Source organism: Mustela nigripes, chromosome 17 (genome assembly GCF_022355385.1).
Source record: "Mustela nigripes isolate SB6536 chromosome 17, MUSNIG.SB6536, whole genome shotgun sequence".
NCBI classification, from domain to species: Eukaryota; Metazoa; Chordata; class Mammalia; order Carnivora; family Mustelidae; genus Mustela; species Mustela nigripes.
Window position 1 is genome coordinate 3,211,474 of NC_081573.1, and position 14,624 is coordinate 3,226,097.

Here is a 14,624-nt window from a genome sequence, read left to right on the forward strand (position 1 = left end):
GAGCATCTGGCTGTACGTGTGATTTACATGGGGTCGTGTGCATGTGTTTGTACACATGTGCACTTGCGTGCGCCCACAGCCATGTGTGGCAGGCCTTGCCCACCATTACGGCTTTCATCCCAGGCTCGGAAGTGGAGAGACACTGGATAGTGGGCCTGGATAAAATGTAGATGTGTTTGTAGGCAAAACCAAAGGGTTCATTTGAACTCCTCTTTTATACGTATTCATGTATTACAAAAGCAACTAGAGCTCATTACTGAAAATTCGTCAAAAAGAAAGTGTGGAAGGAAGACTGTGGTGACCGCCAGTGCACTTGAACCATGTACTTAGCCTCTGCTTATTTCTTAGACAAGGAACAGTCTAGGGCTGAGACTTGCACGTTAATTGGCGTTGAGTGCTTGTCTTTGAGTTCCACCTTTCTTTTTGAAAATCGTCAGGGACCAACGTTTTGCTTGTAATGTAATGCTAGTTCACTTCAGTGGTCTGAGGATTTAGGAGGAAATCAATTTTGAAGTTCACTTCAGTGGTCCGAGGATTTAGGAGGAAATCAATTTTGGGTGGAACAACTTTCAAGTAAGGCAGATCCCGGGAGACACACCTACTCCCCTCAGTCCCTCACCTGCCAACTCTGAAATGTTCCGCTCCCTTCCACAGGAGACCGGACTGCCTTCAGGACTAGCCTCGACCAGTAATCTCAATGGTCCCTTTGTAGAGATTAACTAGAAACTTGTAATTGGTTTTGGTAATTACCAACTTCAGAAAAAAAGCTCTTCATAAATGTTCTCAGCTCCCCAGCTGGCACTGTCACTGTGTAAAAAGGTGACATGATAATTGTTCCTCTGAGGGGAGGGAGGTCGCAATCCCTGCTCCATATCCCACGGTCCTGTGGCTGCCTCCCTCCCACAGGCACTAGCTCTTGTGACCACGCACCGGGAGCTCACCATCCAGATGGAGGGATGTTTCTAGGAGACTGCCTTCCATTTCCGTCTGAGAGGCAAAGTGTATGAAGTCACCTGTTGGGAGTAAATGTGGGTAAGTGACGGTATATAAAAAAAGGGATCGTAGAGGCGCCTGGGTGGCTCAGTGGGTTAAAGCCCCTGCCTTCGGCTCAGCTCATGATCCCAGGGTCCTTGGATGAGCCCCACATGGGGCTCTCTGCTCAGCAGGGAGCCTGCTTCCCTTCCTTTCTCTCTGCCTGCCTCTCTGCCTAAATTGTGATCTCTGTCTGTCGAATAAATAAATAAAATCTTAAAAAAAAAAGGGGGGGGGATCGTTCTGGGTTTGAAACTGATCCAGTGCCAAAGCCACACAGGCATGAGCCCGTAAAGAGAGCTAGTAAAGAAAGATGGGGTCCAAGAATTGGTCTTAGACCAATTCCTGCTGGTATCTTTGTGGCTCCGGTGGATTTAACGGAAGCCGCGGGGACAACTCATCCGTATTCAATCCCATGAAAAGGAATCCTGATTGTTAAGGTAATTAGCGCCTTTAGTTCTGAAACCGATCGCTTTCAGCCTCCCTTACAGGAATTTGTAGGATTACTAGAGGTGTGCCTGAAATACCTTCAGGGTTATAACTAGGACTGGGATAAATATATCTGTAGGAATCCTGTAATCTTAAAAATTGCTTGAAAAAATGCTTATGTCCCAATGACAGCTGCTAGAAGAGAAAGATTTTCTCTGACCGTGACAGTAGAGACAGTTGTATCTCCACTGAAAACACTGAGGTCTGTTGATTATCTTGAGATTTTCTCTCTGGAAGCTACTGGGAGCAGCATTTAAGAAAAAGATAATTTTGTAATAATGGGTTTCAGAGAGCAGCTGTTAGGCTCAAATGTATCCTGTGGTATTTTCTCTAATATCAACTGCAAATTCTATAAATCAACTTATAAAGCACACAATATTCCTGTATTATTATCATTTTCAATTTGCATATGTCATATTTTAACATATTTCCGAGAACTTACCACATGACTAATAGTTTATAATCAGTATGAACAGATAAATATGGTTTAAAATGACTAATACTTTAGTTTTTACCTTACATTATCTTATCCTATATTAGAATTCAATGTCCCATACTTCAGGGTAAGACATGAGATTATGATAGGTGCCCTATACTTTCGTCCCTGGCATAAAGGCAAATGCCCAAATTGTCTTTTTCTTTCTGTTTCCATCCTAGTGTTGAGCACTTCTTGCATTCATTACTTTCAGCTTGTCACGGGACAGGTTCCTATATAATATAAAACTGCAGTCAGAGCATCTACATTTTCTTAAATTTCTAAAGCTTCATTCATTTTGATATTGGCTTACAGAATAAACCTTTACACATCATGATGAGTTATTACAATGAAAATTATAAAGAAACATACTATCTAGCTACAATAAAATGGCAAAGCTAAAACCAAACCATATATCAGGATTATTCAAAGAACACAGCAGCTCTCTGAACTCAGCATAGCACAGAGGTTAGAGGCATTGTCTTTGCAAACAACTCAGCCAGACTCAAGTTCACACTTTGCCCTAAATAGGGTATACATGTAGACAAATCACCTATTCTGTCTCTCTGCGTTCTCCTTGTCTTTAAAATGAAAGTAATAGTAGTGACAACTTGTAGTTTTGCTTAAAAAGTGTGGGGTGTCTAGCTGTTTCATTCAGTTAAAGCGTCTGACTCTTGACATCACCTCAGGTCTCTACCTCAGGGTCATGAGTTCAAGCCCTGCATTGGGCTCCACATTGGATGTGGAGCTACTTTTTTAAAAAAAGAAAAAAGTGAGTTACTACATGTATGAACTTCACAGCAATGATTTGCACATTGTTAAGTGCTCTTTAAAGTGTACATATTTGGGACACCTGGGTGGCTCAGTTGGTTAAGCAGCTGCCTTCGGCTCAGGTCATGATCCCAGAGTCCTGGGATCGAGTCCCACATTGGGTTCCTTGCTCAGAAGGGAGCCTGCTTCTCCCTCTGCCTCTTCCTGCCGCTCTGTCTGCCTGGGCTCACTCTCTCTGACAAATAAATAAATAAAATCTTAAAAAAAAAAAAGTGTACATACTGAACTCTGGAAAGTCCCGTGAAATTAATATTTCTCTTGTTAAACTGTATTGATATATAACTGGTATACTAAAAATTGTACATATTTAATGTATATATTTTGATAAGTTTGGAAATCTGCATGCCTCTGGGATGGTATCACTACAATCAAGGTATCGGTCACTTCCAAAAAATTTCTTGTGTTCGTGTGTGTGTGTGTGTGGTCAGAACACTTAACATAAAATACATCCTCTTTTCATTATTTACAGTCTACAATACCATTCTTCTAACTTTAGTCTCTATATTGTACAACAGATCTCTACAACACACTCACCTTGTATAACTGAAACTTTACATACACTGAACAACAATCCCGCACTCCTGCTTCCTCCAGCACCTGGCAACCACTCTTCTATTCTCTGCTTCAATGAGTTTGACTTTCAGGTTCCTCATATAACTGAAACCATACAGTATTTTTCCTTCTGTGACTTGCTCCTCCATGTAGGAGTTCCTTCTTTTTGAAGCTTGAGTTCTGTTCCACTTGTATCCCTTTGTAGGTAAACCTACACTTTCCTTAGCCATTCCCAGTCAATGGCCATTTGAATTGTTTCCATATCTTGGCCATTGGGAATAATGCTATAATGAACATGCACGTGCAGCTATCTCTTGGAGACCTTGATTTCAGTTCTTTTGGATATATACCAAGAAATGGGACTGCTGGATGAGGAGATAGTTCTATTCTAGTCTTTTGAGGAACCTCTATACTGTTTCCCATAGTCGCTTCAATATTCTACATTTCTACCAACAGTGTATACAGACTCCAATTTTCCCACATCTTCACCCACACTTATCTTTGGGGGTTTTCCGATACCAGTCATTCTAACATGTGAGATAGCATCTCATTGTGGCTTTGGTCTGCATTTCCCTGATGATTAGCAGAGTTGAGCCCCTTTTCATATACTTGCTGACCACTCATAAGTTCTTTGGAGCGATGTTTGTTCAAGAAATTTGCCCATTGGCTAACTGGGTTATTTCTTCCACTGAGTTGTTAAGAGATTCTTCATATTTTATTAACCCTGTATCAGATGAACACTCTGCAGATATATGCTCCCATTCCACAGACTTTGGTGATTATTTCCTTTGCTCTGCAGAAGTTTTTTGTTTTATATAGCACCACTCATCTTTTTGTTTCATTTTGTTTGCTTTCCTGCTGGTGTCAGATCCAGGAAATCATGGCCGAGACCAACGCCAAAAAGATTTTCCTCTATGTTTCCTTAAAGGGGTTTTACAGTTTCACAACTTATATTTAAGTCTTTAATACATTTTGAGTTGATTTTTTTGTATGCTGTAAGACTGGGGCCCAATTTCACCCTTTTACATGTGGATATCCAGTTCCCCAGCACCATTTCTAAGGCAAAACGAATAATAAGTGGATAATATTGGATTTTAGTTGACATGATGCTTGAAGCCCACACCTCATATTCCCATGCAGGATCCTCTGGTTCTGAAGACAAATCTCAGTGGCTGGAAACTGGCAGGATGGCCTCCAGGGATCTGGTCATAGGAGTGATCTTCTTAATCCAGACCATGGTTGGAATCCTGGGGAACTTCTGTCTTCTTTACCATTATCTCCTCCTTTACTTCACTAGGTGCAGGTTGAGGCCCACAGATTTGATTGCTAAACACCTGACTGTAGCCAACTCCTTATTCCTCCTCTGTAAAGGAGTCCCTCAGACAATGGCAGCTTTTGGGTGGAACAGTTTTCCAAGTGATTTTGGATGCAAACTTCTTTTCTATCTTCACAGAGTGAGCAGGGGTGTGTCCCTAGGCGGCACCTGCCTCTTGAGTGTCTTCCAGGCCATCACGATCAGCCCCAGGGACTCAAGTTGGACAAAACTTAAAAGGAAAGCTCTCAAGCATATTGACTTCTCCATATTCCTGTGCTGGGCCCTCTACATGCTGGCAAATATCCTTTTTCCTATCCATGTGATTGGCAAATGGAGCAACAGGAGCATCTCGGTGAGAAAGGATTTGGGATACTGTTCTGTGATACGTAGTAACAAAATCACACAATTGGTACAAGCAGCACTGTTATCATTCACTGATGTTTTATGTTTAGGACTCATGATCTGGGCCAGCAGCTCCATGGTTTTCATCCTGAACAGGCACAGGCAGCGGGTCCAACACATTCACAGGCTTAACAATGTCTCCCCCAGATCCTCTGCTGAGTCCAGAGCCACCCAGAGCATCCTTGTCCTGATGAGCACCTTTGTGTCCTTCTACTCCCTTTCCTCCATCTTCCAAGTCTGCATTATTCTCTTCGATGATCCAAGTTGGTTGCTGGTAAGCATCTCTGCCTTGATCAATGGATGTTTCCCAAGTGCCTGTCCCTTTATTCTCATGAACTGTATCTCCAGTGTGTTCAGGTTCTACTTAGCCTGGATGAGGAATGCAACACCCACTAAACCCATGACAAATATGTAAATTGTATGTTCTTGCATAGTGTATGCTTATCTATTCATTCAACCCCCAAACCTCCAAACTGCAAACATTATGTAAAAATCAAGAGAGAGGTCAGCAAGCCAGAATGAGCTTCTTTCCCATAAGAAACAGTAAATAGTAATAATAAATGTAAATGAAATATTATGGAATTGTTATGAAAATACTTACATAACTGAAATTTTATTCACACTTCTAGTGAAGTAATTTGGAATTTGTGCAATTAAAAAGTTGTTCTTGAAACAATATAGAGATTGTGGGGAGGTCTTCAAGTGTGTAACTTTTAATTTGACAAATTAAATATATCCAGAAATTGACTAATCTTCGAATTTTTGGAAAAGATTCAAGAGAATTTAACATGTAAGATGGTATTCAAGAAAGTAAAGAAGAAAATGTTCTTGGGCGCCTGGGTGGCTCAGCTGGTTAAGCATCTGCCTTTTAGCTCAGATCATGAACCCAGGGTCCTGGGATCGAGGCGCACATTGAGCAGGGAGCCTGCTTCTTCCTCTGCTGCTCTCCCTACCTGTGCTCTCTTAAGCTTTCTGTCAAATAAATACAGGTAACACTTTACCACATTACAGATAGTGAAGGTAACTCAGGACAGAATATTCCCAATTCCTCCCTCCCAACCCTTATAATATTGCTATCATTTATTTTCTTATCCATCAGCTCTAATCAGCCAGTATGCTGTTCCTAGTTTGAGTTTGAAGTTATCTTTTTTTTATATTATGCTACATTAGTCACCATAGAGTACCTCATTAATTTTTTATGCAGTGTTCCATGATTCAGAGTTTGCATATAACACCCAGTGCTCCGTGCAGTCTGTGCTCTCCTTAACACCCATCACTGGGCTAACCCATCCCAAAACCCTCAGTTTGTTTCTCAGAGTCCATAGTCTCTCATGGTTCATTCTCCTTCTGATTCCCACCCTTCCCTTCATTTTTCCCTTCCTTCTCCTAATGTCCTCCATGCTATTCCTTATGTTCCACAAGTAAGTGAAACCATATGATAATTGACTTTCTCTACTTGACTTACTTCACTCAGCATAATCTCCTCCAGTCCCATCCATACTGAAGCAGAAGTTGGGTATTCATCCTTTCTGATGGCTGAGTAATATACCACTGTGTATATACACCACATCTTCTTTATCCATTCATTTGTTGAAGCGCATCTCACTCTTTCCACAGTTTGGCGACTGTGGCCATTGCTGCTATGAACACTGGGGTGCCAATGGCCCTTGTTTTCACTACATCTGTATCTTTGGGGTAAATACCCAGTAGTGCAATTGCAGGGTCATAGGGAAGCTCTATGTTTAATTTTTTGAGGAAACTCCACACCGTTTTCCAAAGTGGCCACACCAACTTGCATTCCCATCAACAGTGTAAGAGGATTCCCCTTTCTCCACATCCTCTCCAACATTTATGTTTCTTGCCATGTCAATTTTGGCCATTCTAACTGGTGTAAGGTGGTATCTCAATGTGGTTTTTGATTTGACTCTCCCTGATGGCTAATGATGATGAACATTTTTTCATGTGTCTGAATAGTTATCTATTAAATCAGTTAAGAATAAGAAAAAAATAAATAAAAATAAATACAATCTTTTAAAAAAGAAAAGAAAATGTTCTCATGTGGTAATGAAGTAGCATGGGGTGAAGGTGGAGTGCAAATTTAGGTTCAGTTAGGAACATTCTGAACTAAGTTATAAAACTTGTAGGTCACATCCTTAGAGAGATAGTAGTATTTAAAATATGATTACATGGAGGAATATTAGCATATTTAAAACATTTAATGTAGAAATAGACAAAGGGACCTGGGTTGGGACAAAGGAGAACACAAAAACTTGTTTTCACTGAGAGATGAGTGGTGACAATTAAAAAAAAAGAAAACTCATCAAGTAACCAACTGCATAGGAGAAGATATTTGCAAATGACATAGCTAATAAGGGGTTAATAACCAAAATACATAAAGAACCCATATAACTCAACCACGAAAAAACCTGGTTTAAAAATGTGCAGAAGACCGGAAGAAATATTTTTCTTTTTCTTTTTTCTTTTTTTTTTTTTTTTAATTTACAGACAGAGATCACAAGTAGGCAGAGAGACAGGCGGGGTTGGGGGGGCGCCAGGAAGCAGGCTCCCCACTGAGCAGAGAGCCCGATATGGAGCTCGATCCCAAGACCCTGAGATCATGACCTGAGCCGAAGGCAGAGGCTTTAACCCACTGAGCCACCCAGGCGCCCTCTGAATAGATATTTTTCTAAAAATGACATACAGATGGCAAACAGACACATGAAAAGACGTTCACCATCATTTACCATCAGGGAAATGCAAATCAAAACCACAATGAGATATCGCCTTGCACCATTCACAAGAGGTATCCATCTTCAGTGGTGGTCAGAGAAAAGTAAATTGCAAAATATCTCATTTGTTTTGTGACCATCAGCTTTTTAAGTTAAAAGCCTGATGGGACATTTGGGTGGCTCTGTTGGTTGTGTTTGACTCTTGATTTTGGCTGAGGTCTTGATCTCAGGGTCATGAGTTCTAGCCCCACACTAGATTCCATGCTGGGTGTGGAGCCTACTGGTAGATAGATAGATAAGTTTGCCGATATGGTCTCTTTCTGAGATTAGTAGAAACACACCATTTCATACACGCATGTAGGGAATATCAAAGATCAGTGACTTTTTGAGAGACAATTAGGGAGTCTTTATCAAATTTGAAAGATGCATATTCCTGCATATGATTCTACTAGCTAGAAGGCACTCGATCACGTGCTCAGAAATGCCCCCACAGCCGTTACTGGTGGACATGCAAATAACAGCACAAAAACGAAGAAGAATACGTATATGTCAGGGATCCCTTTGGTTAACCTGGAATTTGAAGATAATCCCCTTACAGGGGTGTCTGGGTGGCTCAGTCAGTTAAGAGTCTGCCTGTCGCTCAGGCCATGATCTCAGGGTCCTGGGATCGAGACCCACATCTGGCTTCCAGCTCCTCGGGGAGCCTGCTTCTTCCTTTCCCTCTGCCTGCCAGTACCCCCAATTGTGTTCTCCCTCTCTGTCAAAAAAAAAAAAAATCTTAAATAGGGACACAAGGAGAAAAGATCAAAAGGTCTCAAGATGATGATAATGATTCAGCAGTCCTTACCCGCTCGGATTGCGAATGCTGAGCAAATTCCAGGGGACTCATGCAGCTTCCAGGATGGCTGAGGAAGGATGAGGATAAAGGGAAGCTTCAGGGTCTTTATGTTGCTGGAGGAGCCCCTCTGAGCACTGGTGCTGACCTAATCAACATGACACAACCAACTTTGATCGAATCATCTCCCAAGATATAAAGGGATTATTTATTTCCTGTTTATTTTTCCTCTGCATTTTTATTTTACCTCGCTTCTGTGTATCTGATATCATCAACCATAATTTGATAGGTCTCATTTCCAAGCATGTAAGAAATTTTAACATATACAATTGTACTTTTAAAGCTATATATATATTACTTCCTACAAGTGCAAGACATGTACACTCATCGATAGACTGTTTAATTCTGTATTGTGACTTTACTCTCAGTTGTTTCTGGAAAATCCTCTTTTTACACATCTACCTCTAGTTCATTCCGTTTCCCCACTGTTGGTCAGTTATTTACTTGTGTCGATGAACCGGACTTTCGGTTTTAGTCTCTGATCCTATTCATTGGGCACTTGTTGTCATTAATATTTTCCTCCTGCTGGTAATGCTGCCAGGGTCGCTAAACATGGAGATGCAGGGGGGCGCCTCAGTAGGTCAAGCATCTGCCTTTGGTTCAGGTCATGATCCCGGAGTCCTGGGATTGAGCCCCACGTTCAACTCCCTGCTCAAGGGGGAGTCTGCTTCTCCCTCTGCCCCTCACCCTGCCCTTGTGCTCTCCCTCATTCTCTCAAAATAAATAAATTATAAAATCTTAAAAAATGAAAAAAAAAAAACCTGTTTAAACATGAAGATGCATGAGCATGATGATGCAGAAATTTAGTTCCTCCCTTCCTGTTGGTAGCAACAGCAAAGATCATAGCAAATGAGAACACAGCCCAAGTATGTTCAGGGCAGCATGCTGTGTTGTGAGAGCCTGCGAGTCTTTTTAAAAAGATTTTATTTAAGTAGTTGAGAGGGAGGGAGGAAGAGAGAGAAAGATAGAGAGAAAGTACACACAAGGGGGGTGAGGGGCAGAGGGAGATGCAGACTCCCCACTGAGCAAGGAGCCAGACTCCTGGGACTCCAGGATCATGACCTGTGCCAAAGGCAGATGCTTAACCAACTAAGCCATTCAGGTGCCCTTTTTATTATCTTTTATATACTTGAGTAATTATTTACTAGAGATGAATCTTATGGCTCACATCCTGTTTATTAGAGAAATACAGAATTCCAGGATTTCATCAAAGTATTCCAGCTCCATTTCCCACCCAATCCTGATCCCAAAGGAAAAGTTTGGAGTGGATGGTACGAGACTGCCAAAACGGGGCACCTGGGTGGCTCAGTGGGTTAAAGCCTCTGCCTTCTGCTCGGGTCCTGATTCCAGGGTCCTGGGATTGAGCCTCATATCAGGCTCTCTGCTCAGCAAGGAGCCTGCTTCCTCCTGTCTCTCTCTGCCTGCTGCTCTGCCTATTTGTGATCTCTGTCTGTCAGAAAAAAAAAATAATAATAAAATCTTTAAAAATTAAAAAAAAAAAAAAAGGACTGCCAAAACGCCGACATATCTTGAAGTGATCTTAAGGGTAGAGATTCACTTTATTTTCTTTAATTGTGTGAATTCTTGAAATGTCCGTATTGAATAAATCAATATTGGGAAACTATCTTCACCATCAATTATTTTTGGTTCATTGCTGGCTTCATGTTTACACAAAGATGTATTTGTCAGATACTCATAGGTAAGACTGACTTGTAGATTTTCCTACAGCGTCATCCAGTCCTTACAGATCCAGGGCCGAGTTCCTGCTCTCTTTCGCCAAGAACGGGAACGCGGGAGAGAGATAACTCCATTTCAGTAATGGGTCTGGTAGACATTTTCTCGTTTTAAGGTCTGATTTTCCTGTGACTTATACAGAATAAAATTATAGTGACAAGAATACTGAAAACGTGTTTTTCATTGCATGGAAGACACCCCTTCGATGAAGCTACGTCATCCCTGTACCCTTCCTGGGCAGCGCTCGCTTCTCATTTCACCGTGTTAAAAGCAACAGATCTAGCAGGGTCTTCAACGGCTGTGGGTGGGAGCTGGGCCAGGAGTAAGATAGGGAGGCGTCCCCTGTCTTCCAGTCCCTCTTCCCCTGGCTTTGCTGTCCTGCTTTCTAACACCACGACAGGGCCCTGCAGAAGTCTCCCCTGACTGTGCCGGGCTCCGCTCGAAGGCACAGCCACCCACACCCCTTCTTCGAGATCAGCGCGAGTTCTGAGCAGCGCCAGGAAGGTGGCCTTTTTCCAGCCAATAGGAGCGAGCCCCGCCCCGCGGAGGGGCCTATAAAAGGCAGGTCCTAGAGGAGGGTCCACACTCCACAGTCCGAGCGTCGCGGAGAGAGGATCCTCCTTGTGGGCATCGAGATGGGCTCAGAAACTGGAGGCTCAGACCCACGCAGCCCCTCCACGCGACACCCCGCGGACCAGCCGCCCTGCCATCAGAATTCCTGTAAAGCAAAGGGCTCAGGTGTAGCGGAGAAACCACTCGAAGGGAAAGAGGAGACATTCTCTTCCCCGTCAAGAGAGAGCCGCACCCAGAGGCAAGGTAGTGATCCCGGCAGTTCGCGCAGGGAGGCTGGAAGGAGGGTTTTTTCTTGAGATAGGTGATGGGAAATGTCACCCAGCCCTCGGGAGGTTGAGAAACATGGCAGTGATCCCCGGAACCACACTGCTGTGGTCCGCCTGGGACACTGAACAACCTCCGTCGAGAAGACCGTCCACAAAGCCGGAGCAGGGCGGGACTGCGGAGTTGTGCGGGCTTCGGGGGAGGCCACTCACCTAAACTCCTTTTTCCGCTAGGGTCAGAGCCACAGACTGATGAGGAGCATGCCCAGGAAGCTGAGCTCAAAAGAGTCGGCGGTATCTCTGGACCAGGTAGGAGCTGACTTTCCTGGGGAGGAGGGACAGGAGGTGGGGTAGCTCAGTCTCCCGGTCAGGGGACTGGGAGTTCTGCGGCCCCCTTGCAGATCCCGGACTCGAGGAACAGCTGGGAACTAGTTCTGGTTGCTAGCTTTGGTCCTGTGTGTCCAGGATGGCCCGGGGGTGAGGTGTCCTGCCGGAGCAGTCACAAGACTTTCTGTCCCCAGAATCGGAAGGCTGCTGCAGTCAGGAGGGCTCCAGGAAGAGGAAAATCGGTTCCAGCGATGGCACCTGTGCCGGAACAGGTGGGCTCTAGCTCTGGGCCCGGAGGGGTGCCGACAGAAAAGCGGGTCACACGTGCAGGGCGTGGGCACAGAAGGGGCTGTTGAGTTGCCCAAGCGAGTTAGCAGACTCTGCAATCCAGGGGACATCTGGGGACCCTGGATGGGCACGGCGTCGCCTCATCCCACCAAGGGAAGGGGCGGAACTGAGTAGGAGACAGGGGGAGTTCCCCCGAGGGAATGGCTGGGGGGGGGGGTGTCCCTGGGTGGTCTGGCTGGTAGTTCACCGCGTGCTTCCTCTGCAGGGGTCTCTCTCGCAGACAAGCGCAGTGTCACTCAGGGAAGGAGGACACGGAGGACGCCCGACGGGGATCGCGGCGGCGAGAGCGAGGAGACCGCGGGTGCCGGCCCCAGGAGACAAGGGGCGCGGGGCGCGGGGCGCAGCGGGCGCCGCAGATACAGGTCCCCGGGAAACCGGCCGCCTCCCCTGCGCAAGAAGCTGGTGACCGCCGTGCGCGCCCTGTCTGAGGCCATCCATCAGGACATCGCCCAGGCGTGCGAGCAGCGGGAGCACTCCCCGCTGACCTGGGAGCAGCCCTCGGGGCTCGGGGAGCTCTGGGGGCCCCTGTGCGCGGCCTTGCAGACTGTCTACACCATGGCCCACCAGGCGGCCTACGTCTTCCCTGCAGAGAGCTGGCTCATGCCGGGCCCGCAGCCGAGCCCCGGAGGACTCCCGCGGGGGGCAGAGGACAAGCCTGGGGCGGCAGAGCGTGTTTGAGACACAGTGTGTCCCTGAAGGATAGAACCTGGGGTGGTCCACGGAAAGGTCCTCGAAACATGGACTCGGAATGGGGAGATAGAGGCTTAAATGTCATGTTAGGCATTTTCGTGTATTTCGAGTATCTTGGGACAGCCCAGCGTTATTTTATAATGAGAACATATACCAGGGTGTAATCCATATGTATTGTGTATTTTAACGTGTAGTGAAGGAAGCATACTTATAGCCTCCCCTTTGATCCTGGACTGAGGCCACAGGCCTAGGGTACCATTCCCTGGGGAGAGATGGCTGTATTGTTCAGTTTGATGAAATCATGGTGAAGTCACCAGGTCATTTCTGTTCCCTTTTCAGTTATTTTATATAAAACCTGAGTCAAGCTATACTAATGTTATTGACTGTATGTATTTATTCTTACAGCCGGCTCATATTATACACCTAATTTTGTTTTCTTCTATTTTATAGATTTCAAGTTGTCCTATTTATGAGAGGATATTAAAATTAATTTAGTCATTTTTAATATATTTTATTTTATATAGTTTCCTATTTGTATTTTATACTGGGACCATGCAGTCTTTAATCATATAATGTATATAACTTTATGTAAGAAAAATAAACATTTTTGGTTATTATCTTATCTTGGTTCATAATTTCCATATCACATGTAATGAAATAAAAATTAATCTCATGTATTCTCCTTATCCAGATGGAGTTTGTTTTATGGAGGGGTGGGTTAGAAGACTGCTTTCTTTTCACCTCTACTTCATTTCCACCTTGGCTTTCCTCCACCTAGCAGCTCTTTTTTTTTGGGGAGGGGATAGTTAATTATCCCAATGAATGGGGCAATTCAATGATAATATATTACAAATCAGTTTGAACCCATGGCATGGCTTCAAATTATACAAAACAAATGCCTGCATATGTGAAAAAAAAAATCACAATTGCAAGTTATATTTGGGGGTTGGGGATGCAATTACAAAAGAGTCAAAAAACCAAAAATTTTAAATACTAATACAACAAAATAAAATAAATAAAATATCTGGGAATATAATCCAATAAAATATATAAAATGTATATGAGAAACCATATAAAATTTCTGAAAGATATGAAAGTCGACATCAACAAATATAAAAATCACATCACTGTTCTTTGGTAGGAAAATTCCATATTATCAAACATCAGTCTCTAAGCTATATAAATTCAATCTGGTCCTGATACAGATACCATCAGTTACTCATTGGAGCTAGGCATGTTGTTGCAAAAAAAATCCTACAGATGAAAATACAAAGAAGGACAGGAAAGAAAAGTCTGAAAAAGGAAAAAAAATGAGGATAAAGTTTTAGTTAAGCAAGATAAATAGGCTTCAGAGATTTGTATAAAATTGTATATATGGTCACCAACGTGCTGTGCACTTAAAAATCCTTTAAGAGGGTAGATCTCATGTTCAGTGTTCTGAAAAACAAAGAAAAAAGAAAAAACTAAGGCTAGCTAGCTCTGTGAAACATGTTATTTCTTGAATAAGACCGATCAGTAGAGATAAAAATTCAAAAATAGACCAAAGTATTTGCGAAAGTTAATAAGCAAGAAAATATTGGGGATGGCATCATTCCTACTTGGGGTTTGAGAACTTGATTATTACCACCACATAGGTAAGAAATTGATTCACTGGGGTGCCTGAGTGGCTCAGTCCCTAAACATCTGCCTTTGGCTCAGGTCATGATCCCAGGGTTCTGGGATCGAGCCCTGCATCCGGCTCCCTGCTCAGTGGGAAGCCTGCTTCTCCCTCTCTCACTCCCCCTGCTTGTGTTCCCTCTCTCCGTCAAATAAATAAATAAATAAATAAAAATCTTAAAAAAAATGATTTACTCTTCACATCCTATAACAAGGCAAAAGTCCAATGAAAAAATACAACCGCATGACCAAAAAGAACCTCTTTTCAATACAGACTCTGCCTAACAAATTGAAATAGAAAATACACACTGAC

The 14,624-nt window shown here is 43.5% G+C and overlaps 2 protein-coding genes across 2 annotated transcripts in view; both read left to right on the forward strand.

Annotated features, from left to right (window-relative positions):
• Positions 1-14,624, forward strand: part of LOC132005468 (zinc finger protein 11-like) — a 331,984-nt gene that overhangs the window by 286,469 nt on the left and 30,891 nt on the right. The window lies entirely within an intron of this gene.
• Positions 4,522-5,511, forward strand: LOC132005779 (vomeronasal type-1 receptor 4-like). The gene has a single exon (XM_059383322.1). The coding sequence runs from the start codon at positions 4,567-4,569 to the stop codon at positions 5,509-5,511; it is 945 nt and encodes a 314-aa protein (XP_059239305.1). The 5' UTR covers positions 4,522-4,566.